Consider the following 24103-nt stretch of genomic DNA (forward strand, 5'->3'; position numbering starts at 1 on the left):
TTTATGCATTCACACGTTTCATATGGGAAATTTATTATTTCTACCCTAGGTGGGGCCTCTTACCCATTTGATGTTAGCGCTATATATATGCATGGCGGGATTTTCGTTTGCATATGCATTGTGTGGCGCATTTAGAGGTCTGCTCTGCATTGTAGAGTGCATTTCAGGCCTTGTATTGCAGCTGGGCGCAAATCAGGGGGTGTTCTACAATTTCCAGCACATATATTAGGGCTTGCTTTGCAATGTTTGAGCGCATTTAAGCTTTGCTCATGGAATATCGAGCACATTTCCACCATAGTGAAGGAATTGTGAGCGCGAATCTGCCTTGAGGAGGAAATTTGTGAAGTGTTGGGTGCAAATTAGACTAGTGCACGGAAATTTATACATTTCAATACCAAAGATATGAAATGATGGGCACAATTGACCTATGACAAGGAATAAGTGAGTGGGTTTTCACATGAGAAGGAAATGTTATGTGCAAATCCTCATATGAGGAGAAATTTTGAGTGCATGCTCACTAAGGAAAGGAAATGTAGGGCGCACTTTCAGGTTGAGCAAGGAAATTTCCATGTGATGGAAAGGAAAAATTTGTTGCATTTCCACAACTTGGGAGTGGAATTTTCTTTCATAATTCATGGTTTTCCATGATTTTCCTTGATTTTTTCCTTGAAATTTTATCTTTCGACTTAGGAATTTTCCTTTCACAACTTTCAAATTCAGTTTCTTTCTAGATAATTTTTCTCCTGACAACTTTGACAACATTTCTTGCATTTTGACAACTTTGACAATATTTCACAACTTTGCCAACTCCATGCTTTGTCAAGTGAAATTTGTGATTTTCCTCATGATCTTGCTCTACACTTCCTCATCTTAAAGGTCGCCTATCTAGGGATCTTGGACCTGGATTTCCAATTGGGGATTTCCCTTGGTCTTGAATTTGGACAAATTCTATTTTCATTCACTAGAACAATTGCACATTTCTTATCTCAAGCAAGGAATTTTCCTACGCTAGATGGTGGATTGCACATTCAGTCGTTATCCCAGATTTGGAATTCCTGACCTGACTTACCCATTCAAGGATTGAACTTTACACTTGCCTCATAGATTTCGTATGCATTCATTCAAATTGACAAGACATCACTTTACTTTTCAAAGCGAGGAGACAAAATACACTGCTAAGCTACACAAAACTAAGCAAACAACTGAGCTAACAAGAAAAAAATAAAAAAAGAGGGGGTCCCCATTTGCAATGGGGCATGCGTGTTTGCAACACAACATAGCGCCAATTCGGAAAAAAATGTTCTTGAACATTTCAAAGATAAAGACTCACTCCATACCCAAAACCTTTGGATAATTCTTTCCAATCTATCAACCGACTAGGAAATATACTCAAAAGGGAAGAATCATCACAAACTGGATCAGGATACTTTTTCTTTGATTACCCAAGTGTGTTTAAATGTATTCATTCCGTCTCACAAGATCATTGTAAGTCTTAGAATCCATCACGTCGAGCTATGTGAGTAGTCCTAACTTCAAAAGCATCTTGGATATTGCCTTGCTGCCAGTTAGGCGTCCATAGCCTCAACGGGGTTATCGCTGCAATCCTCACAAACATTGCTCCTTTGCTAGCCAGGCGTCCATAGCCTTGATGGAGCTATTTGCAAATTCCCAAAGCCAAATACTTTGATATGTCTTTTCATTGATTTTTTCTCTTTTTTCTTTTCTTTTTTGATATGACTTTTTTTTTTCACACTTTGCAATTTGGCTTATAAGTAGTGAACTTCATATGGGTTTGAGAATTATAGTGGCGCTGAAGTATTTTGTACTAGCAACAACTTCTAAGAAACCGCAATGACTTAGAGCAATTTAATTATGTCTGTAAAATATAATAATCACAAGATTTCAGTATCAAGACACAATAGATGATTCCCTTCTGAGTCGAGGACAAATCCTAACCAAATGAAAAAGTTTGAGAAGAATAACCTCGAATTCTAAAGAATTTCACAAATAATTATCCAAGAAATAAATAGGACATGGAAATCAAAATTGTGCCAGCGTATGCCAAAACAACACAACGCCTTTCTCACAAATAAAGTTCCCACAAAGGAAACTTAACTAAGCAACAACTAAAACTAAACGACTCGAAGCAAACTAAACTAAGGGAAACTAAAACTACTCAAGCCAAATGACTCAAGGCAGACCGACAACTAAACTAAGCAAAGAAAACTAAACTTAAACAAATGGAATGGGAACCTACTCTTAAGCTAAACTATTTACAAAAGACCTAAGTATATACTAGACCTAACGTGATTTCTCAAAATGCTTAGCAGCAACATGGCATAAGTCATGGTTCAAAGTTTTGCAAATTTTATCTTTTAATTCTTAGAATTGACTTCTCACAATGCAACTTTCATATTCTTCAAAATGATCATGCAAAATCAATAATTGTGGCAATTCATTGGGCCCATGATTAATCCACACGCAAGTTGTTTTTCCTTAACTTTTATAATCAAACTGATAACCTTCAAAACTAAGAGCAAGGAAAGAAATGACCTAGCATGCCTCGTCCTCAAATGAACATTCTTGTTTGCTATCCACCAATGCACCCTTGGGAGGTCGAAGTGGATGTTGTATCATTCCACTTGCATCAACACCATATTCGCTAGTGGGCAATGTAGGCTCAAACTTGAATTCAGGTACATGGAATATTTCTCCTATTCGTCTATCTTCATGTTGCATAAACCACGCATCTTTGTGTAGTTCTGTAAGCATATCCTCGAAAACTAAGGCTTCTTTGATAAGTTGATCTTCAAATATCTTCTCTAATTGTCCCTCAAATACAATCTCTATTTGTAGTGCCACTTTGAATTGCTCTTCATCCTTTTCCTTCACTGTACAACTTGCCGATCGCCTTGTAATTCCATTTGTTCATCTTCAAGGATGCTTGAAATTTCTTCTATTAGGATGGCTTGAAACTCTTCATTTGAATCTTCTCTTTGTTGTATGAACAAACGTTCACCAAGGATTTCTTCCTCTTCTTGCAATTGATTTGAGTTGCTCCATTCTTCCTTGATTGATGAAGCATCAAGTGATAATGAATCATGACAATCCTTCAAGTTGCTCATGCCTTTTGCTAAGTTCCCCTTCTCAATTTCTTGATGATTTACACTAGCAACAACTTTTAGTTCTTCTTACTTCAACACTTCCAAACCTTGATCATCACTGGCCACTATTTTCCTAACTTGAATATCTTCCCTTTCAATGCATTCTTCCTTGGGTGCAAGGTATGCAAAGTTGTCCCCAATGGCAATACATTGATCATCAGGCTCAATCATTCTTTCTTCTGACAATTCATGTCCCTTACTATTGGATGATGTGGCAACACATCTATCTTTTGGTGCCAAACTTATTTGTTGGAGGAATGCACTCCAAATTTTATCTGTAATGCACTCCTCTACTACGCTTGATTGTTGTGGTAACCCAAACTGAACATTAACTTGATTGATTGCCATCTCACATAATGAACATGTCAACTCTGAATGATAGTAGGGGCCCACCCCAATTAATCAGCTTGTTAGAGTACGGCAGTTCTCAAATCAATCTTTACTTTAGGGCCGTACTAGAATTCCCCAGAGCAACCATCGAATCATTCCCCGGGGATGCAGAGGCCAGAGCGTACCGTACAGACGTAGGCTTGGCCTGAAAAGGCGTAGGACAGAGCTAACCGCCGAGGAACTGGGTGCATTATGAATCCTGCACCAACAAGGTAGCAATATATTTTCTAGGCATAATCCATTGTCAAGACTTAACTAATTCTCAATCCTCCCTTTAAATCTTGTGAATACCTCGTTACTTTCTAGAACATTGAAATCATCAGCTTCTTCAAGTATCATTGGTTTGGGAACATCCCAAAAGAAGATCTTTCCTTGCAGTGTATCTTCATCCTTGACAAGAAGGTCATGCAATGCATCTCATCATGTTCAGTCGTATCGTGGATTCTACACTTCCCCGACAATGCGAATTTGGACAAATTCGATGGATGTAACTGTGCATTTAAATCCCACCAAAGCTTAAGAATATCAACTTGATGATCGTCTTGGCTGCAAGAAACATGAAACTGTTGCCCATCCATTGAGAATTTTTTTTTTTTTTTGATTTTCTGATTTTCTGATTTTTTGGATTTTCAAAATTTTCACTCTTTCGGGATTTTCAACATAAAAGAGATCTAGTATATCTCAAATTTGACTTTTGAAAGCTCTTACTGGTTACTGCCTACTTTTACAAATTCGTTTGATGATTCAGCATTCTCACCTCCTTTCTGGTGAAAATTCTGCTGGGGGGCGTAGAGGAGGGTAAAACAAGGCTTAAGTTAACTGCTCCAAATATGAATTGATAAGATCCACCGTTCGTCATTGATGCCCTCCTTCTAGCGCCAATTCTGTGTTTGAGGTGTCATAAAAAACACATCAACAGTGTGTCAAACTCAATTAGAATAGAAACCTGTTTTTAATGTGAAAACCATGTACAAACCACATTTCGATGAGTTTGAGGGTTGGAATTGTCAAGTACTCATGTGGGTTCAGCCCCCAAACTCGCTGAAATCTCTTTTTATAAAATTCACGAGTTACTATTTCTAAAACATGTTTGCATAATTTCCGGCAAGTAGTTGGCAACTATGGTTGTTATTCCAACTATGATATTTATCTTTGCTTTGGGAGCAAAAGTTTCCTCATAGTTGATGCATTCCTTTTGATCATAGCCCTTTGCCCTTGCCTTGCATTTGTCATAGTTAATGCATTCCTTTTGATCATAGCCTTTGCCACAAGTTTTGCCTTGCACTGGTCTATGTTATCATTAGACTTGTACTTGGTCGTGAAAACTCAGTTTCAGACCAATGGCCTTCTTTCTTGTTGGAAGATCAACAAGTTCCCATGTCTCCCTCTTCGTTAGTGCTTGATACATTATATCCATAGATTCTTTACAAGGTTTGGACTCTAGGTCTTCTCGAATTGTTGGAGGTTTAAAGTTTTAAACAAATGCACTTTTGAGGGCAAATTCGCTCTCATGAAAAACCATGCCGTGAGTTGTCTGCCTTGAAGTTGATGTGTTCGAGACTCTATTCAACATTGCATCATATATGGTGCTGGTATACCACTTGAGTATATGTTGTAAGATCAAGAAGTTCCCATGTCTTCTTCTTCATTAGTGCTTGATACTTTGTATCCATAGATTCTTCACAAGGTTTGGACTCTAGGGCTTCTTGAATTGTTCAAGGATCAAAGTTTTAAACAATTGCACTTTTGAGGGTAAATACATCTCACGAAAAACTGTGCTGTGAGTTGTCTGTCATGAAAAACTATTGCAGAGAGGAGGCAATAATTGATGATAAGGAGCAGAATTAATTATCATTAAGAGGCAGCGATTGAGAATTTAGAGGAGCATCGAAAATATGTAAGGAAGCAACAAATATACGATAGCAGTGAATATATTGTCAAGTGCAGCGATTAATACTCTTTAAAGGAGCAAGTAGGATTAATAAAATGCAGCTATCCATGTATGCGGTGGTTGTTATGCGATCTGTTTAATATGCAAACAAATATGAGATCTGATTAATATGAAAACTTCTTTGTATAAATACACAAACAAACAAAACAGAAAGCCCAATCCTTACGGTTGCTATAAGAAGCAGCGATCATATGTTAGTAGAGTCACAATGAGAAAAGGTGACAGTTTGTTTAAGAAAGCAATGATTACATTGACAAAGACAGCAATTTGCATGACTAAGTAAAAGCAGTGATTTAATCAAGTAATATTATTTGATGACAAATCAATAAGATGGTTAATAGACAAAACAATTCAGAATTAATAATCAACGATTTGTTTAATTAATAAGAGATGCGATTTATACGAAGGTGGCGATTGATGATCAGTTAAGGAGTCGGTTTTAGTAACAGTTTGCAAAAAGTGCGATTTGGCCAGAGGTGTGATTACATTAGATGGTAGTGTATGTTTAGTTAGTCAAACAAACAACAGCAATTAGTATGAAGAAACCAAAGGGTGCGATTTGGCGTGTTTTGTTTCTAAAGGAAATAAATAAGCCAAAATATATGATCATTAAGAAGAGGTGTGATGAAGAGTTATGTTTGGAAAAGAGGTATGTCTTTTAAAGAACAATCACATTTCTTGAAAAATATATATATGGAGATTACAAATGGAGGTTGGTGTATGTGAAGATTTTATTTTATTATTACTCTAATCTGAAGGGCTCAGTTGAGCAGCAGAAGTTTATAATATGGAAGCATATATTTCAAATGTATAAATCAGGGAAAGCTTCATAACAGAACTGCATAATTATAGGGATTTCAATCAGGTAAAGCAGTCAAGTTTCAAGGCCTATAATAGGCAGACTTACACAAGGTTAATGCATGGTTTTAGAGTCATAAATCTGGGACAGCAATATCTCGTATATGCAGATCTATATCCGAGTTTATGCATGGTTTTAAAAGACATTATTCAGGAACAGCAATCAGATCTTGATACGGATCAATGTCATCTTCTTGTACATACAAATCAGACTTTATATCAGAAGTTTAAGAGAGTATTGTTAAATAAGATGCAATTTTAGTGGATATATTTCATTGTTCCTAAAAGGGGACATTACATATAAACTAGAATGAACTTAGCAAAAATAAACTTGCACCAAATTTTCATTCATAAATGTCACAGTTATAGTTGGAATTAGATTAAGTCTGTTTCTGAATGTTTTGTAACTATTTCTGCCTTTTGACCTTATAAATGGTTAATTTCTACCAATACTCTTCACAGACTAATAACTAAAATTGTAGAATTAAACTATTCATGTGCCTGGTAAAGGAGGCTTGTTACAATACAAATAATTTTCCACTCCGAGTTTCTACCCTTTTAAAAATCCTAGTGAAATTTCAAGTTTCTTTTATAGTGAAGATAGCAGTATAAAGATTTCCCTCTGAAAACATTGCTCAAAGTCTTGTGAATCTGGGCTCCTTTCTCTTCCTCTACCAGAATATTCCTGCAATAAAAATATTCGATATGACATTTCTACCCTTTTAAAGATCCTAGTGAAATTTCAAGTTTCTTTTATGGTGAAGATAGCAGTATAAAGATTTCCTTCTGAAAAGTGAAAACATTGCTCAAAGTCTTGTGAATCTGGGCTCCTTTCTCTTTCTCTACCAGAATATTCCTGCAATAAAAATATTCGATATGACATTTCTAGCTTTTCTGATTCTTTGGTTTTTAAACTCATCAAAATGATAGAAACTAGATAATGAATTTGGATTTTAATTTTTAATTTACTTGTTTGCTACTTTGTCATAGATACTTTGAAGTTTTTGCACATTGTCACGTATCATTTATGTGTGGTAATAATATCTGGTGTTGTTCCATATTTTTCAACTTCAGATAAAAGCTCTTCATCTGTATGATTGCTTGAGAGCTAATAAGTCAACATCGGCATGGGGTTTGGAGGCTCGGGTGCCTTTTCTAGACAAGGAGTTTATCAATGTTTCCATGGCAATTGATCCAGAGTGGAAGATGGTAAAGCTACATCACACAATCGAAAATATGTGAATATTTTATTGTATTTTAGTAGTTGCAAGAACTTAAAGATCTGATGTATGAGATTTAAAATGGAATTTCTTAAGATATATTTTAAGTGTTTGCAATTTGTTTTCAGTTGCTACATTCGTCCTCTGCATATGATGTTTAAATTAATATGTTTTGGTTGTATAATTTTCAAACATATATCATTGGCTTTCAGCTCAAACATTTCTTTCTACTTGTTTATCTCTACAACCTGAAATCTTTATCTCATGTTTGGGTTTGATAATATTAACCAACTTAAAAAAAGTTATATTTGTGGATATTGCAGTGAGATAGCATTCAAGTTCACTATAATTAATATATTTATTTGTGGATCAAATTCATTGAATAGTTGAAAATTCTTCCAGGTTCGACCTGATCTTGGTCGCATTGAGAAGTGGGTCCTTCGGAAGGCATTTGATGATGAAGAGAAGCCTTACCTACCAAAAGTATGAATGCATACCATTGAAATTCTTTTTGTTTCTAGCATTTAGTTGATAATTTTCTGAAATGCACAAGATTTATTAGTATTTTGTGTTGCTATGTTGTGAAAACTGTGCAACTTTATATTGATTGGCACAATTTTGAATAGGAATTTTACCTGGAATAACATTTAATATACTTGAATTCTATTTGCATGCGACCGAGTAAATATATTATATTTTAAAGATAACAAGTTTACTGTCAAAATAGCAACATAATTAATAGATGTAAACTTATTGCATGAAGTTTTCTATTAAAGTGTGATCCAGTTATCTTTAAGTTGCTAGGAAATTTATGGAACAGTACTTTTGGTTTGGACTGCCTCACTAGAATTATTGTAGTTAGAAAAATCTTATTTTGGCTACTCACTTTCATAGCCTCTAGCTTGTAAAATAACCTTTTAAGAAAGGTTTCACAACGTAAATTAACTGATATTTTTGGTTTTGACTTGTTCGCAATTATTATTGGACTAAGCAAATTCTTGGAATAGCTACGTGCATTTGTAGCTTCTAACTTGACAAAGAAATTTATAAGAGAGGTTTCACAACTTCAATTAATTGGATTAATTTCTGTCTAGACTCTGGACAATTCTGTAAAAATCATATTGTCTATGGTCTGGTCGTGATTCAAACTACCTCCTCACCATCATAAGGTTTTGTGTGATCTCTTTCTTTGTCACTATTATTGGGGTTCAATTTGGACACGTTAAGCCCCACTTTGTCCCCACTTTGTTTTTGGAAGAAAATATTTTGAATACTTTTGATGCCTCCAAACTTCGGTATATTCTCTGTGGTCATTTGTATAAATCAATTGGGATCTATTGATATGCTATGAATACACTTCTCTACATGAGTATTATTTATTAGTAATCTTGAAATTTCCTCGTTTTGCATGCATTGCAATTTTCATAGGTTCTTGATGATTTGAATGTTTATGTACACTCTTGTGATTTAGGCAGTTTTGATGACTGAACATTCACTATTGTTTTGTAATTGTGTTGATAATAGATTTATAACTTAGTTGTCTTTAGTATATACCCAAAGTTTGAAAGAATGAAAAGAAGTTAAAAAGTTACAAGTTCATGATATTGACGTCCATATGATAATACATTTTCTCTGATATTGTGTTAATTTTTTTATTTTTTATTTTTTAGAGTGTCTGCCACAGTTCTGTGTTTTCATGTTAGGCTGTAGTGGAGTTTCCGCAAGACACAGACTACGGCCCAAATAGAGTGGCAGTAATTCATCCAGGTGATAATACTACCATACCGCCAAGATAGGTTAATCAAGTTTAGCTCAGTACCATAATCCATCGATCTGTGAGTGATATGACATTTGCTGCATAGGATGCCAGACCGACTATCATCCAGACGCCACATACACCCGAGGATCGGGCATTAATCCCAAAGAAGGTTCACACTCTAACCAATTCCCTCGCGTGGAGAAGGAATGATGTCTTTCCTGATCTGAACCAAGATGGCGTCTGACACAGTTTTTTGATTGAAAATGACCATTTCATTATTCATACCGACTGCTAAGTTTGCGAGATGATCAGCAGTACGGTTACCCTCTCGAAACACATGCTTAATTTCATATATAGAGATTGCATCAAGAAGTTTATTGATACGTGGTAACCATTTGTTTAATTTCCTATTCTGAAACTGAGAATTGCAAATACCTTTTAAGATTATGTGCAAATCACCTTCTATTATTACCTTGTGGTACCCCGATTGGACACAGAGATCTAACCCAGCTTCAAGTGCCCTTATCTCAGCATCATTGTTAGTAGCACAACCAATACCACCATAGATTCCTTGAACCAGTTCCCCATTCGCGTCTCTTACGATTGCCCCAACCCCAGACATACCCGGGTTACCTTTGCATGCACCATCGAAATTGAGTTTTACCCAGCCAACTGGAGGAGCCATCCATCTGATTGATTTCCTGTCAGGTTTAATTTTATTGGGCTGGATGGATACACCCGGATTCTTAAGTGACCAATTACCTTCCATGCAACGATCCCAATCTTGGTAGTTTGCCAGATTCCCACAACCAATCTCACCATTTAACACCTCCTCAATTGCAGTTCTGATTTTGTCGGTAAGCTGTCCACAGAGAGAGAGGAATCCTTAAATATTCTCCTGTTCCTTTCCTTCCAGATGTGCCACACAATCATCGAAGGGCCAATCAACCAAAGATCACTCCATTTTGATTTTCTACATGCTGGCCAAGATACAAGAAAGTCTTTCAGATGATCATTTTTAGCAACTCTCCAATTGATTCTATCTAGATACCAATTCCAGCATTTCTCAGCCACCCAACATTTGAATAGTAGATGATTAACTGTCTCTTCCTCAGAACCACACATGATACATCTATTAGGTCCGGAAATGCCTATGATTTGCAATCTGTCCCCAGTTAGTATTCTGCCATGTAGTGCAATCCATAAAAAGGCGCCAGCCTTAGGTAGAACCTTCTTATTCCAACAGAGCATATGGGTCCAATTCGAAGCATTACCTTTTGTTCTTTGTATCTCATAACCCATTTTGACACTATATTCACCTAACTTTGAGGCACACCAAAATATGGTATCATCCTCTTGTGATACCGGGATGCATCTGTCTTAAATTAATTCCCATAGTTTCCCACATATAGAAGGGTTACCGATAGTGATCTTTTTCCAAACTCTCATCCCCTGTGGTTCCGACTTTTCCTCAAAGTAATTGTAAACATATTTTCCAATGCAGTCTTCCACCAGGTTGATCCAATCTTGTTCCTCAAACTGATCAGCCAAAGCAGAGAAACTGTCCCATGAATCTCTCCAGAACAGAGCCTTCCTTCCATCTCCAATATGCCATGATAAATGCTCAGAGATAATGCCCCGGCTGTCCCATAAGAAACTCCATGTGGCAGATCCCCTATCAGAATTTGCCATAGTAAGAATTCTAGATGGATCCTCAGAATCAAGATATTTTTTCCTAAAGAGTCTGCACCAAAGTTTCTGTGGCTGCTTGTACATCTTCCATGTCAATTTTGCACCTAATGCAAGGTTTTGAAGTGCCATTTTCCTCAAACCAGCACCTCCATCTTCTTTTACCAGGCACATGGTATCCCAGTTTAATAGAGGTATCTTCCTTGTGTCTTTTGCCCCATCCCAAACAAATTTTTTAAGCAAGTTATCCAGACTTTTCCCAGCAGCATATGGCAACTTAAAACATGACATACTGTATATTGGAATGGCCGAGAGGACAGATTTGACCATGGTTAATCTTCCAGCTTGGGATAACCATCTATTTTTCCATAATTCGGTCTTGGCCTGACAAGCTTTGAGGACATCGTCCCATATCTGATTCTGCCTACTCCCTTTGTTGATGCTCACTCCAAGATATTTTATTGGGAGTATGGATATATTAATATCCAGAATTTGTGCAATTTTTATTTGAGTCTTCTTGTTGGTATTGAAGAAAAACAGTTGTGACTTTTCCTTGTTCATTACCTGGCCCGATATTTTGGTATACATGCTGAGGGTGTTAGAAATGCATTTAGCTTCATTTAGGGAAGCTTCCCCAAAAACAATGGTATTGTCTGCAAACTGTGAGTGTGTAATAGATTCAAATTGGTCATGAACCTTAACCCCTTTCCAAATCCCTTCCCCATGCTTTTTCTTTATCAGTCTGCCCAATGCTTCAGCCATTAATACAAATAAAGAAGGTGAAAGGGGATCACCCTGCCTCAGTCCACTTTCAGCACCAAAGCAACCAGACATTTCCGTTGACAAGTATTGAGTATTTAACAGTTGCAATGCAAAATTTAATACACTCCACCCATTTTCGTGGGAAACCAAATCTTTCCAGAATGCACAGAAGAAAATGCCAGTTAACCCTATCTTAAGCTTTTGCAACATCCAATTTAATAACCATACCTTTTAGATTTCTCTTGTGTAATGAATGTAGTATTTCAGAAACCAGAATAATGCTGTCAGCAATCTCCCTGCCCGGTGTAAACCCATTTTGATTCTCAGAGATTAACTTAGGAAGCAGCTTCGTAAGTCTCTCAGCCATAGCTTTGGAAATTATTTTGTATATTGTGTTACATAACGAAATTGGCCGGAAATCAGACATTGTTTTTCTTAGGGATCAGAGATATAATGGTGTGGTTTATCTCCTTCACAAATCTCTGCTTTTTTCTGAATTCCTCCACAATCTTCCAAATATCAATTCCAAACAGATCCCAACAATTCTGGAATAGATCAACAGTTATCCCATCGGGACCAGGAGCCTTATGCGGATGCAAAGAGAATGTGGCATGCTTGACCTCTTCCAGAGTATAAGGGGCAAGCAACATTTCACAGTTTGCCTCACTAATAACAGGATCGATAATTTCATTTATAAAGGGAATAGCATAGTCATCGATCCTCACCTCCTTGCCAAGAATACTTGTAAAGTGGTCAAGAGCAGTCTGTTCGATTTCCTTAACTGAATTCACCAAATTACCAGCATCATCCATGATGGAGCAAATTTTATTATTCACTCTTCTTGCTTTGGATGAGGCATGAAATTTTTTTGTATTAAGGTCACCGTCGGCAATCCATAGCTCTCTTGCTTTATCCTTCCAATAGATCTCCTCTCTTCAATATTTCCGAATACTGTTCCTTGAGGGCCTTTTCGAGTTCAAAATCAATGTTTGTCATACCACAACACATGACCCTGTTGCTAATTGCTTCAAGCTCATCCTCGATTCTGATTTTCTCCTCAAATATGTTCTTGAAAGAAGTTTTATTCCACAATTTTATTTTACTCTTTAGAAACTGTATTCGTTTTGCAAATGTGAATCTGGGTGAGCCAGAAAACATATTGCTTTCCATCCACCAATTTCAGATGTTTTCTTTGAAGTTTGGATCCCGCCACCACATGCTTAGGAATTTGAAGTAGTTTTTATAATTATGTGTATCATGAGCAATGGAAAGAGTAATTGGAAAGTGACTGGATCCAACTTGAGGAATAATAGAAGTCTCCAGGGAAAGATCGCCCTTCATCCACCACTCCCCCACAAAAAATCTGTCCAGCCTTTCAGAGATCTTTGAAAAGTTTAATCTTCTGTTTGTCCAGGTGTATTTCCCATTTTTAGGAATGATGTCAATAAGTCTGCAATTGGCCACAAAATCTCGGAAATCATCCATTACTTTGGTTGGTTTCCGAAGACCACCCTCCTTATCATCCATATCTAGAAGGGCATTGAAGTCTCCAGCCACAACAATTTTGTCCATATCCAACAATAATGCCTGATTCGTAATTTCTGACCACACTTTGAGTTTTTCCTTTGTACGAATGGGACCATATACATTGAACAGAGGGAAGCAGATATTCGATAACTTAAAGTTTAATATGACAACCATCCAGTGATCAGAGGAGTATATAGGAGTAACATCAACAATGGAAGGATTCCACATCACACCTAATCCACCCGCAGAGCCACGAGCATCCTGAAAGATACCTTCCCATTTGTAACAGAATTTCACAAAGTTGATCGCCTTATTCCCATTGAGCTTGGTTTCCTGTAGTAAAACTATATCCGAATTGAGCCTGGCCAAAGTCCTTTTGACCATACGCCTTTTGTCAGGGGCAAACAAGCCCCTGACATTCCATGAGGTGATCTTCATTGTCCTCCAAGGGAGGGCATTCCTCCCTTGGATTTATTCAAAAATTCCATAATATTGACAATCCCTTTTTCCTTCGCTCTTTCTTCCCTCACAGTCCGGTTACTTTTCCTTTCTCTTATGGCTTTAGAATTACCAATTAGAGTGTTCGCAGATTGACTTATGCATCTAGGTTCAACCATGTCTCAACTCATCCTTATAATCTTCATCTTCAGAAGAATCCGAGCAGGAATCTATTTGACCATCCGTGACACCCTGTTCCAATGTGTCATAATCTCTGCCAATGGAATTTGTAGCAGTATGGTCAGCCGAGGAATATGAGGTGGGGGGAATCGATTCAATAGTTAGGGCATTTTCAGTCGGTTTCGGGCCTTCAATAAGCAATATCTGCTGCGAAGAAATATCCTCTTTTTTTCTCCGTACTTGCTTGGTTTTTTTGGCATGAGCTTTCCTTACATACATTCGACAATGATCCACAGTATGCGTCTTGCTACCACATTTTGAGCAGGCGATAATATCCTTTTCTACTTCAATTTGTTGCTCCCACTCACCATTCGTAGATAGGAGGAAAATTGACGAGGGGATCAATTTAACAACCGCCACCTTCATTCTTGCGTAAGTGTATAAATCGTTTTTGATTATCTCTTCATCTAATTCCAACATTGTGCCCAATGATCTACCGATTTTTTCCAAGTAGGATTCGTTCCAGTATTCAATTGGTAAGTTATATAATCTGATCCAAACAGGCTTATCATACACAGCTAGCAGAGTAGGATCAAAATTTGCCGTCCATGGTTGTAGATATAAGGGGTGATCTTCCAAGAACCAATTTTTCAGACCAAGGGGTCGATCTCTCTCCGCACCATCTGCAAAAATTGCAACAAAAAAGTTTTTGGGAAGAAATTTAATAACAGTGTGTTTGCCCCAATTTTCGTCAAACCCTGATTGAATGACCAACCTTGTGAATTTAGGTCCTACAACCCGAGCAATTATGGCATGATTATCCCAGACAGCGAAACTATCTTCGATTTCCTCAGATAGGTCGATTTCAATACCCCGGGAAATTGTGTTAATTGCTACCTTCCTTTTAGGTAAATATATGTTTGTAAATGCATACATGTATGATTGTATCTATAGTGTACTATACTCTTTTGTGAAGGCAACACAAATTGTAGGTTGCATGTATGTTAGTGAACAATGTTATAATGCATAATTATTGATTTATATTATTATAATATTATTCTATCAATTTTGGAATTAGGAAGTTTGTCGTAGTGTCTTTCATGTTGCTATTTGTGAAATGGACATTAGCAAAGATGTGGAAGGAATGAAATTTCTAGAATAATTGGAATTCTCAAGAGTAGGAGGGATAGACAATTTCTCAAGTCTATGTGACTTCTTCTAAATTATGTAGCAAATATTCTTCTTGTTGGAGAATATATTGTTTTGAGTCATAGATGTACAAAGCAATGTTACTAGACATGAAGTTGACATAATTTTTTGTAGTTTGAGACGATTGAACTTGGAACTGGTAGAAGCACTTGTTAGACTCTCTAGTGGACATGGTTTGATTGGAAAAGGATCAAGGAACTTGTAACTGGCAGAGGACCAAGCCCAAATGAAGACCTTCAAAACAGCACCGACCTTCATGGTGTACACCATTTTCATAATTTTTGAAGGAAAAAAGCAATAGTTTATAAAACCCCCCAAAAGGGTTTTGGGAGTCTTTAACCCATGCTTTTTTTAGCAATTTCAATGTTTTGCTAGTGTGACGAGTGAAGTGGAAGAACTTGGTGAATTTTTCCAAATACTTGGCAAAAAAACTTGTTGAGCAGCCTCGTGAGTACTTGTAGAGCAAGAAAACTCATGAGTACTTGGTTGTTCACTGAGTTTGCAAACTATGAATTGACTCATTGAGTTTGCTGATTCACGGAGTTTGGGAACTATCAATTGACATGAAGTTCCTCCCATTTGATTGACAAGGAGGACAAGAGTAGTATTTTTATTGGAATCCTCATCTTGTATTGTACAAATAAATAATACAAGTGATGTTGCTATTGACACCTATCAATTAGGGTTTTCTTTCAAATTTGGGATTTCCTAGGCGAAAAATTTACGCATTTTCTAGTGGTTTGTACATAATTTTCATTATCTAAATCTTTGTTGGAAAGGGTAATTAAACTTTAGAGTACTTTGAATGGCTTCATAGCATTTCTCTCAAGGGACGCATCCCCTACCTTGGTACCCTTGCCTTTTGAAAGGGATGTTTCAAGGACTTAGGGATGCCTAGGAAATGCTCGCCTCCCACCCCCGATGAGTGCCAAAAAAGAAAATGTCCCCAAAACATTCCAAAATTGATAGTGGATAACTTGCTGTTTCCAGGATGGCTAGGGAACATCTAGGAATTCCCTGACCCTCTCGTGGATGGCTAGTAGTCTGTTAGGGCCCAACAACGATTTCACTTGCATATAAAAAAAACATTTATAAATAAAAAAGGGATGGTCTTGTGAAAGTCACAAACAACAAGGTAAATGTGAGAAGTAATGAGGATGGTCATTAGAAGGTAATGAAATGATAATTAAATGTTGTAATTAAGGAGAGGATTACTCCTTATATAGAAAATTACTAGACGATCTTTCCATAACAAACTAACTAAAGATGAAAGACATAAACAAAAGTTTCTAAATACTAACTAAATGATTAAGATGACCATTATATCAATACTACAATATTATTTTAATACCCTCCCTTAATGGTCATTCTACTAACTACCTGTTGTGACGTTTTCACACATCGCCCCATTGCAAATGGGGAGCCCTCCTTTTTTTTGCTTCTAGGTTAGTTTTTTGAGTCTTTTAGCTATTAGCCTTTCATTTGGAAGAAGTGTAGCATCCCAAGTGACTGAGATGTAATGAATACATGAAGTTAGGCACGCCACTTTGTCCTTTCCGACCTTCCTCTTCCAGCACTACCAGTGGTTGCCCAAGCCCAATCGCTTCTCATCCATCTCTCCTTTTCATTTCACCTCCTTTGTCTTTTCCTTCCATTCCATTCCCCTCTCCTTCCACCTTCTTCTAACCTTCATCCCCACCTTCAAATCCTTTACTACCTCCTGCCTACCATTTCCTACCTTCATCTTCTTTACCTTCACCCATCCACTATCTTATTCCCCTATCTTTCCACTTTACTTTCCCCATTTCCTAACTTCATCCACCTTCACTTCCTTTACTTCCTCCTACCTTACCACTTCCTACACCCTCTAACCCTCATCCCATTTTCTTTACCCTTTAGCATACCCCTCATTAACCTCTTACCCCCTCTTTCTATCCATCCTATATCTTACTCCCTTTAACCTGCCCATCCACTACCCATACCCCCTTTAACACCGTTCATAACCCCTATCCTATCCTAGCTTACACCCTACCCACACTTCTTTATCATCTAACCTCCCCTTATTCCCCTAAGCTTACCTATACTAACCCCCATCCCATCCTACACTACCCTTCTACTACCACCACTAACTCCCTTTACCCCCATTATATCCCAACTCCCTTCATTACCTCTTATACCTCCCACATCCTTCATCTACCTTAACCCACGGTATGTCCTACCCTTCCCTACATCCCCCACATCCATATCCCTTGTGTCTCCCTTTCCTCCAACATCCTCTACTTCCCTTCCTCACGTGGCACCTTTTCTCACTACTATTCACTTTCAACCCACAACACCTAATATTCCTCTCCTCTACCGCGTCATTACTTGGGCCCACAAATTCTAAGATGGAGGTTAAAGTTTTAAGGCATTTTTTTTGAACATCCACCTCACCGTTCCCTTTGACTATGTGCCAAAGCCCCTTAAATTCACGATGAGTGATGAGGCAAGAGGTGGCATTAAGGAATAAGGAAGCTGATCTTTGGAGTAAAAGACGTGTCAAAACATTGGGTATTTAAATTCAAAATCAGACCATAAAAGAACAGACTGCAAATTCCAGTTACAGCAGTAAAGGAAGGTTCCAAGCAATTATTTCACAGTATGATGCAAATCAAGACATGCAAATACTAGCAGATAGAGGCGAATGTAAAGCAAGACAATCTGATTTTTTCTACTCCATATTACATCAATCTCCTTAAATTTCCACCACTCTATATAGAGCCTCTCCAAAATCTGAAAATGAGTTCAGAAGTGAATCAGAGAAGCAAGTTACAGCAAAGATACAAATAAATCATAGCAGATTCTGAGACAAGGATATCAGATTTCAGAACAAATTAGAGCAGTAAGGAGTAAATTCAATAGCAGAGCAGCAAATGTGCATTTTTGCAAAATCAGGTTTCAATAAAAAGAGGGGTTTGTGAAGAAGTTTGTTGTTAATGATTTTTGGAAGACAATGATTGTCATGAACGTTATTAAGCTATGAACTAACATTTCTCGTCTCAGTTACCTGTATCTTATTTTCATTCTCAACTTTTGATTCGGGATGTTCTCTTTTGTGTGATACACGGAATATAAGATGATGACAAACTAAGAATGACGGCTCCTCAACACGAGGGAAGAGATCTACATACTCGAGGAATTGAATGGTGAATAAAAGAGAATACCAAATTCATCATACAAATGAAGCCAAAAACACCGATTTGCCTAGGATCAATGAGGCAATCAAAATTTGATCTTGCCAACTTGAGTTTGCAAATGAAGAACAAAACACCGATATGTCTTAATGGAGAAGGGCAATCAACATTTCATCAAACGGATGAGCTAATGCAAATGAAGGCCGTTATACGATTGTTCAAATGAACACATAAGCACCGATTTGTAATGGTGTAATCAAGTGATCAACAATTTATCAAGCAAACTTGCTGATGCAAATGGGCAAGAAAGGGCTGAAATCTTTATACAAATGGGGGTTAGGGCACCGATTCATTATGTAAACCAAGAACTCAATACCGAAATCTCAATGCAATTGAACATCAAAACCCCGCCTTGTTTGCACATGCATATCTAAAAATGCCGACAAGAGGGAAGTAATAATTTGTGTAATCAAAGAGATGAATGTCGCCAAGGGTCTAATACAAATGGAGGATAAAATGCTGACATCTCCCTAAACACCATCAAGCAAGCATCAATGACAAGTCGGCTATCGTCTTGTGTAATGCAAAGCGCTCAGCAAGAGAGAAAAATAAAACATTTTACATGTAAGTCGGCCTAGATGTTAATTGCAAGGCATTTAATGAAAGTTGTTTGATGAATTAATTGCAAAACATTTTGGTGATAAGCCGTTATTTTAAATTGATCTTTCAACAATGCAAAAGAACCTTTCATTCAATTTCGAGTTGTAAGTCATTAAAATATGATCCGAGCTGGTCCCTTGCTGTGAATCCTGATTATTAAATAAAGTCGGCCTTTGATTGAAATCATACCTCATCATGCTGGAGTTTAAAGAGGTGTTTGATCCTTTCAGTTGATCAAACACATATAATTGATTTTAAGAGTGATTGCAAGACAGAATTCATCTCAGATTGAAGGTAATCCAAATATGGGGATATAGCGAACCTGAACTGATTTGGAATCATAACATATCTCTCCCTAAGAAGAGGACGATTCAGATTGGATAATGCGAATTCATAGACAGCGAATTCCCTCCTTAGACTGAAAGCGACTTGGATTGAATCAAGGCGAAACCAGTGAAGACATCGAATCCAGCCATCATCAACATCAACTTGACTTCAGGCATCAGCGAATTTGTCATTCAAGGCGGCGACATTGTGACTATAGACATCATTGAATTATGTTCCAGCTATCTCCATTTTGATCAAATATTGCAAAGCGAATGCACCAGCAATTTTCAGTTTGAAAGCAAAAGGCGATTTTGATATGAATACAGCAACAGCGAATTTGAGGAAGATTAACGAATATACACCAAAGCTTCCTAAGGTCCAGCGATCAATCATAGGACATTCATTCCAAGGAGGTGATTTGATTCAAGTGATTAAGACTTCATGATCAACACGTTTAATGCTTCAATGCCAGCAACATGGGGAGTTCAACATGTCCAAGGCTGCAAGTAACATCAAGGCATGGAATTCAAAGGACATTTCGTCCTTTGGCTAAGGACATCAAAGTTGAGATCAAGAAATTTGGCTAAGGCATGAAAATGATCTAGGCTGTCATTGCTTTCGAGACCCCCTATCATTGCTTCAAACACCTTGTTCTTTGACCAAACACGCCTCTTCCTTTGACCAAAGCTATCTGCCCAAGACAGGGTTCGTTCTAAGCAATGCCAATCAGCGTCTAATGACTAGCACCTCCTTTGCTACATGAAATCAATGCAGATCAGACTTGTTCCAGACTTGAAAATCATCAAATCAGGTTTGATGCAAGTGAAATGAGTATGCAAAGGAATGTGAGGAAGGTCAGGGATTCAAGGCATGGAAGATTTCATCATTACTTCAAGGGTGGCAGCGAATACAAAGAACATGATCAGCATGATGATACATAGCACACTTCAACTGCAACATGTGATAACGATCCGATCCAAGGTGAAGGAACATCAGCTCACTTACAATATCAAGATTTCATCACCTAAGTGAAGACAAGGACCAAGGAAGACATTGCATCACATCAAGTCTCAACCTTATACAAGGCAGCTGATAGGATCATCATCAAATTCAACACTAAGGCAGAATTCCCAAACAAGAGAGGAGCTTGATAATGTTGAGTATCAAGAGATATGCCTCGTCCAATCACAACTTGTGATGAGCTACAAAAGGTCAAAGCTGAGGTGGTGCCTAGTCATCATCTTTCCAATCATATCATTTCATGATAAGGCATACAGATTCGATGTACCCAACTCATCTATCAAAGAAGATAACTGCCACATGGGCACAAAGTTCTATGTACCTATCGTCACTATCTATTGGTTGAATTTTCAAAGGACGTGTCCCATCAATTGTAATTTTGTCATTGGTCAAGCATTAAATGCTTTGCAATGGGTCTAACAAACCCTAATTAGGGTTTCTATCTTTGGATCTTGGCTATTGATTGTGAATCAATCTCAGCCACTCAATTGTAATGAGAGCGCTATATAAGGCTCCACTTCTTCATTTGTAAAGTTAATAGACAAGAGTTAATAACGAATAGAGAATAGTAATAGCAGATAGCAATTAAAGTAGAGTAGGAAGAGAAGGCAAAGATTGTTGCCAAGAATCTTGCAAAAGGCATGTAAACTTCATTGAAAATATGGTGAATTCTATGTGTTGATTCAACAATTTGCATGGTCTCTACTTCTCAATTTGATTTTCATGTTATTTAGATGAATGGAAGACTTTGTGTATGATCAATGGTGAAATTCTTATATCCATACTACTAACACCTTGCTGATGGTCAAGTGCCTTGTGTAGTCAACTGGATCCACCTTAGCCAAGCCTAACTTGAATTATCATTTCTTCATTGATATGCATCAACTTGATGGTGTTTATGCTTGTGGTGGTAATTTGAAAATCATAAAGCTATCCTTAGGAGATTGCACTAGCCTTGTGGAGATGTTTGTTGCATGTCAAAGCAAGACTTAGTTGATTATTATCAAAGATTGCCATTGCTCTTACATTCCTAGATTTAGAACAACTTCCTCAACCCTATCCCTTTTCCTTTTTTTTCAATCAAGTTAATCCCACGTTCCAACATCATTTGAGCATTCAAACTTTCAACGGAAGTCCACCTTGTGAAACCAGCAATATAACATCATATACAACTGAGTCTATCCAAGAGCACGTCAAGACTTGACATTCGAGAACCTTGGAGTCATCCCACTTGATCACGCATCTTAGCATTTGAGAGTCTTTGTTCAAGAGAGGATAGAATACTTGATATTTTATTTTGTGTTGTATAGTGCGTAAAAACACCATCAACACTACCCTACAGAAAACTTGGCTTAATCTGCAGGTCTTTTGGCCATGAGTGCATAGAAGGCTGCCCCCTTCTCCTTAGAACGCTCTATGACATGAGCTTGTTGATGAAACCCTCCTCGGTTCTGTAGAACTTTTGGATATGACCAAGTTTATCACAAGTTGTCTATGACAATCCTTCCAACATGATATTGGGCAACAAAAGCCATCCATCCCTTTATCTAGAGACACCAAGATTAGCTTCTCAAAACCATGCAATAAACCCATCATGATTTTTTTTTGTGGAAAAAATTAGAAAGCCCCCAAAAAAGCAACACTAGTCACGATTTTTTGTGGGAAAAATCAGAAAACCCCCCGACAGAAAAAGAACCCACGATTTTTCAAAAAATCATGCAAAATACCAAAAAACACAAAAATCCTCGCATTGCAGCCAAATCCTTTCATTGCCCGGTAAAACAAAAACACATGTAGAAAACGGGTCGTAGCCACAAACAAAACAACCGTTGTGATTTTTTGTGGAAAAAGTCAGAAAACCCTCCATGAAAACCCCGATTTTGTTACAAAAAATTAGTCTAAAAATTTGAACTAATGTGTGGGTAAGGAAGGAGATCCATTTGAGAGAATTGATATTGGGTCCCCTCTAAGCACACCACCTCGAGTTGGATGGAATTGTCTTGGTTGGATGTTCTCGCCTCTCATGAGGCCAAGGGGTCGAGTTGTCTTGGTTGGGTTTTTTGCACCCTTGGGCGTAGTTGTGGATGGCCTTGAGCACCCTTTTTGTTATCTTGTCCAATCCCCATGATGATGGTTGGTTATGGGAAGTGAAATATTTAGATTTCCTAGTCTATTCATCAAATTGTTGCAAACGATCATGATGAGGTTAATAAGGGAATACAAGGAGGGTGAATTGTGATGAGATCCTCTTCTAAGTACACAATCTCATGGTGAATGACTTGTTGCAAGGTGTGCGCCCTTGGTTTCCTTGTGTTGTGTAGTGCATTGCTCGGGTTTGCGACATGGCTTAATCGCCTCCCTAGATTCATTAAATATTTCATTAAATCTTTTGGTGCAACAACAATCGTGTTTCTAACAAGTGGTATCAGAGCCTAGGTCATGGGTTCAAACCCCTCGCTTGTTTGGGGGGGGGGATTGTTGCAAGGTGTGCGCCCTTGTTCTCCTTGTGCTGTGCAACGTAGTTCTTGGGTTTGCGACATGGCTTAACCGCCTCCTTGGATTCATTAAATCTTGCGGTTGTATTGGGCATTAATAGGTTGATCTTTTGGTGCAACGATAATCGTGTTTCTAACATTACTGGCGTGTCTGCCACATGTGGGCTAAGGGGGGCAAAGGTGTATCTTGGCCTTGGGCTTAGAAGGGAAAGATGCTCGGGACACCCTATTGTGGTTTCCTTACAAACCTTTACCATGGTTGATTGTCGAATGGATTAAAGGGGTCTCAATCATAGAAGGGTGGATAAGGTAGCATGGATAGGGAGGACAGTTACAAGTTTACCCATTAAGCACACCACCTCATATGGTAGGTGGATTGCCACATGGGGCTAAGAGGGATGGTATATTCGCTCTTGGGCTTAGCATGGGGACAGCTTCGAGGGCCCTATCGTGTTTCTCATCCAAGCCCTATTATGGTTGAATTCCAATTATGCATTATAGATATTGTGTAGTTCACCTAGATTTGACTAGTTATGAATATATGCTATCTAACCCTAGTTGAAATAATTGCTTAATGAATTACTCTTTCAGTGCTTGTCTAACATTGTCGCAGATTTTATCTTGATGAAGATATTTAATTGGTAAAATATGATTCTAACTATGTTAGGTTTTATTTTTTTATTAAATTTGTGATTCTAGGGCAAAATTTAGGGTAATTCCCAAAAGGGGACATTACAATTGGTATCAGAGCCTTTGATCCTGCCAGCCTGCAGGGTAAAGATAAATCAATGGATGCATTCTAGTCAATGAGAAAGGATCTAACATTACATGTATTTGCGTGTATGCCTCGTGTCTGCAAATATTCATGTGTATGCTTCGTGTTTTTATGTGTATGCTCCATGTTTGATTAATACCTGATGTGTTTCCAGCATGTCTACTCCATGAGTATCTATGATTACTGTAAACATGTTCCTATTATCACGCGATTTCTATTTTTGGTTGATCTAGAATATGAGAATAACTAGAGTGAACCAAAAGAGATGAAATTATTTAGAAAGGAACATTGCATTTAAGGTCATAGATGTGTGTCATGCTTCTAATCCTCGTCTTAATATATATGTTCTTGCCTTAGCGTTAATATATAAGTTCTTGCAAATGAAGGATCTAAAGTTTACAAAATCTCCTCGCATTGAAAGGATTTGGTTAAACTGACATTGCTTGAGGACAAGCAATTTCGGGAAGGGCGGACAGTCATGTCCCATCAATAAGTAGAATTGAACC

At 37.7% G+C, this 24103-nt stretch overlaps 1 protein-coding gene across 3 annotated transcripts in view; it reads left to right on the forward strand.

The window, feature by feature from the left end:
• LOC131072872 (asparagine synthetase [glutamine-hydrolyzing] 3) overlaps positions 1-24103 on the forward strand; it is a 76019-nt gene that overhangs the window by 48149 nt on the left and 3767 nt on the right. For all 3 annotated transcript variants that reach the window (XM_058009164.1, XM_058009162.2, XM_058009163.2), the window contains exons 12-13: positions 7438-7572; positions 7986-8066. In XM_058009164.1, coding sequence (XP_057865147.1) covers positions 7438-7572; positions 7986-8066 — 216 coding nt within the window. The remainder of the gene's footprint in view (positions 1-7437; positions 7573-7985; positions 8067-24103) is intronic.

The sequence above is a fragment of the Cryptomeria japonica genome, chromosome 6 (genome assembly GCF_030272615.1).
Source record: "Cryptomeria japonica chromosome 6, Sugi_1.0, whole genome shotgun sequence".
Classification (NCBI taxonomy): domain Eukaryota; kingdom Viridiplantae; phylum Streptophyta; class Pinopsida; order Cupressales; family Cupressaceae; genus Cryptomeria; species Cryptomeria japonica.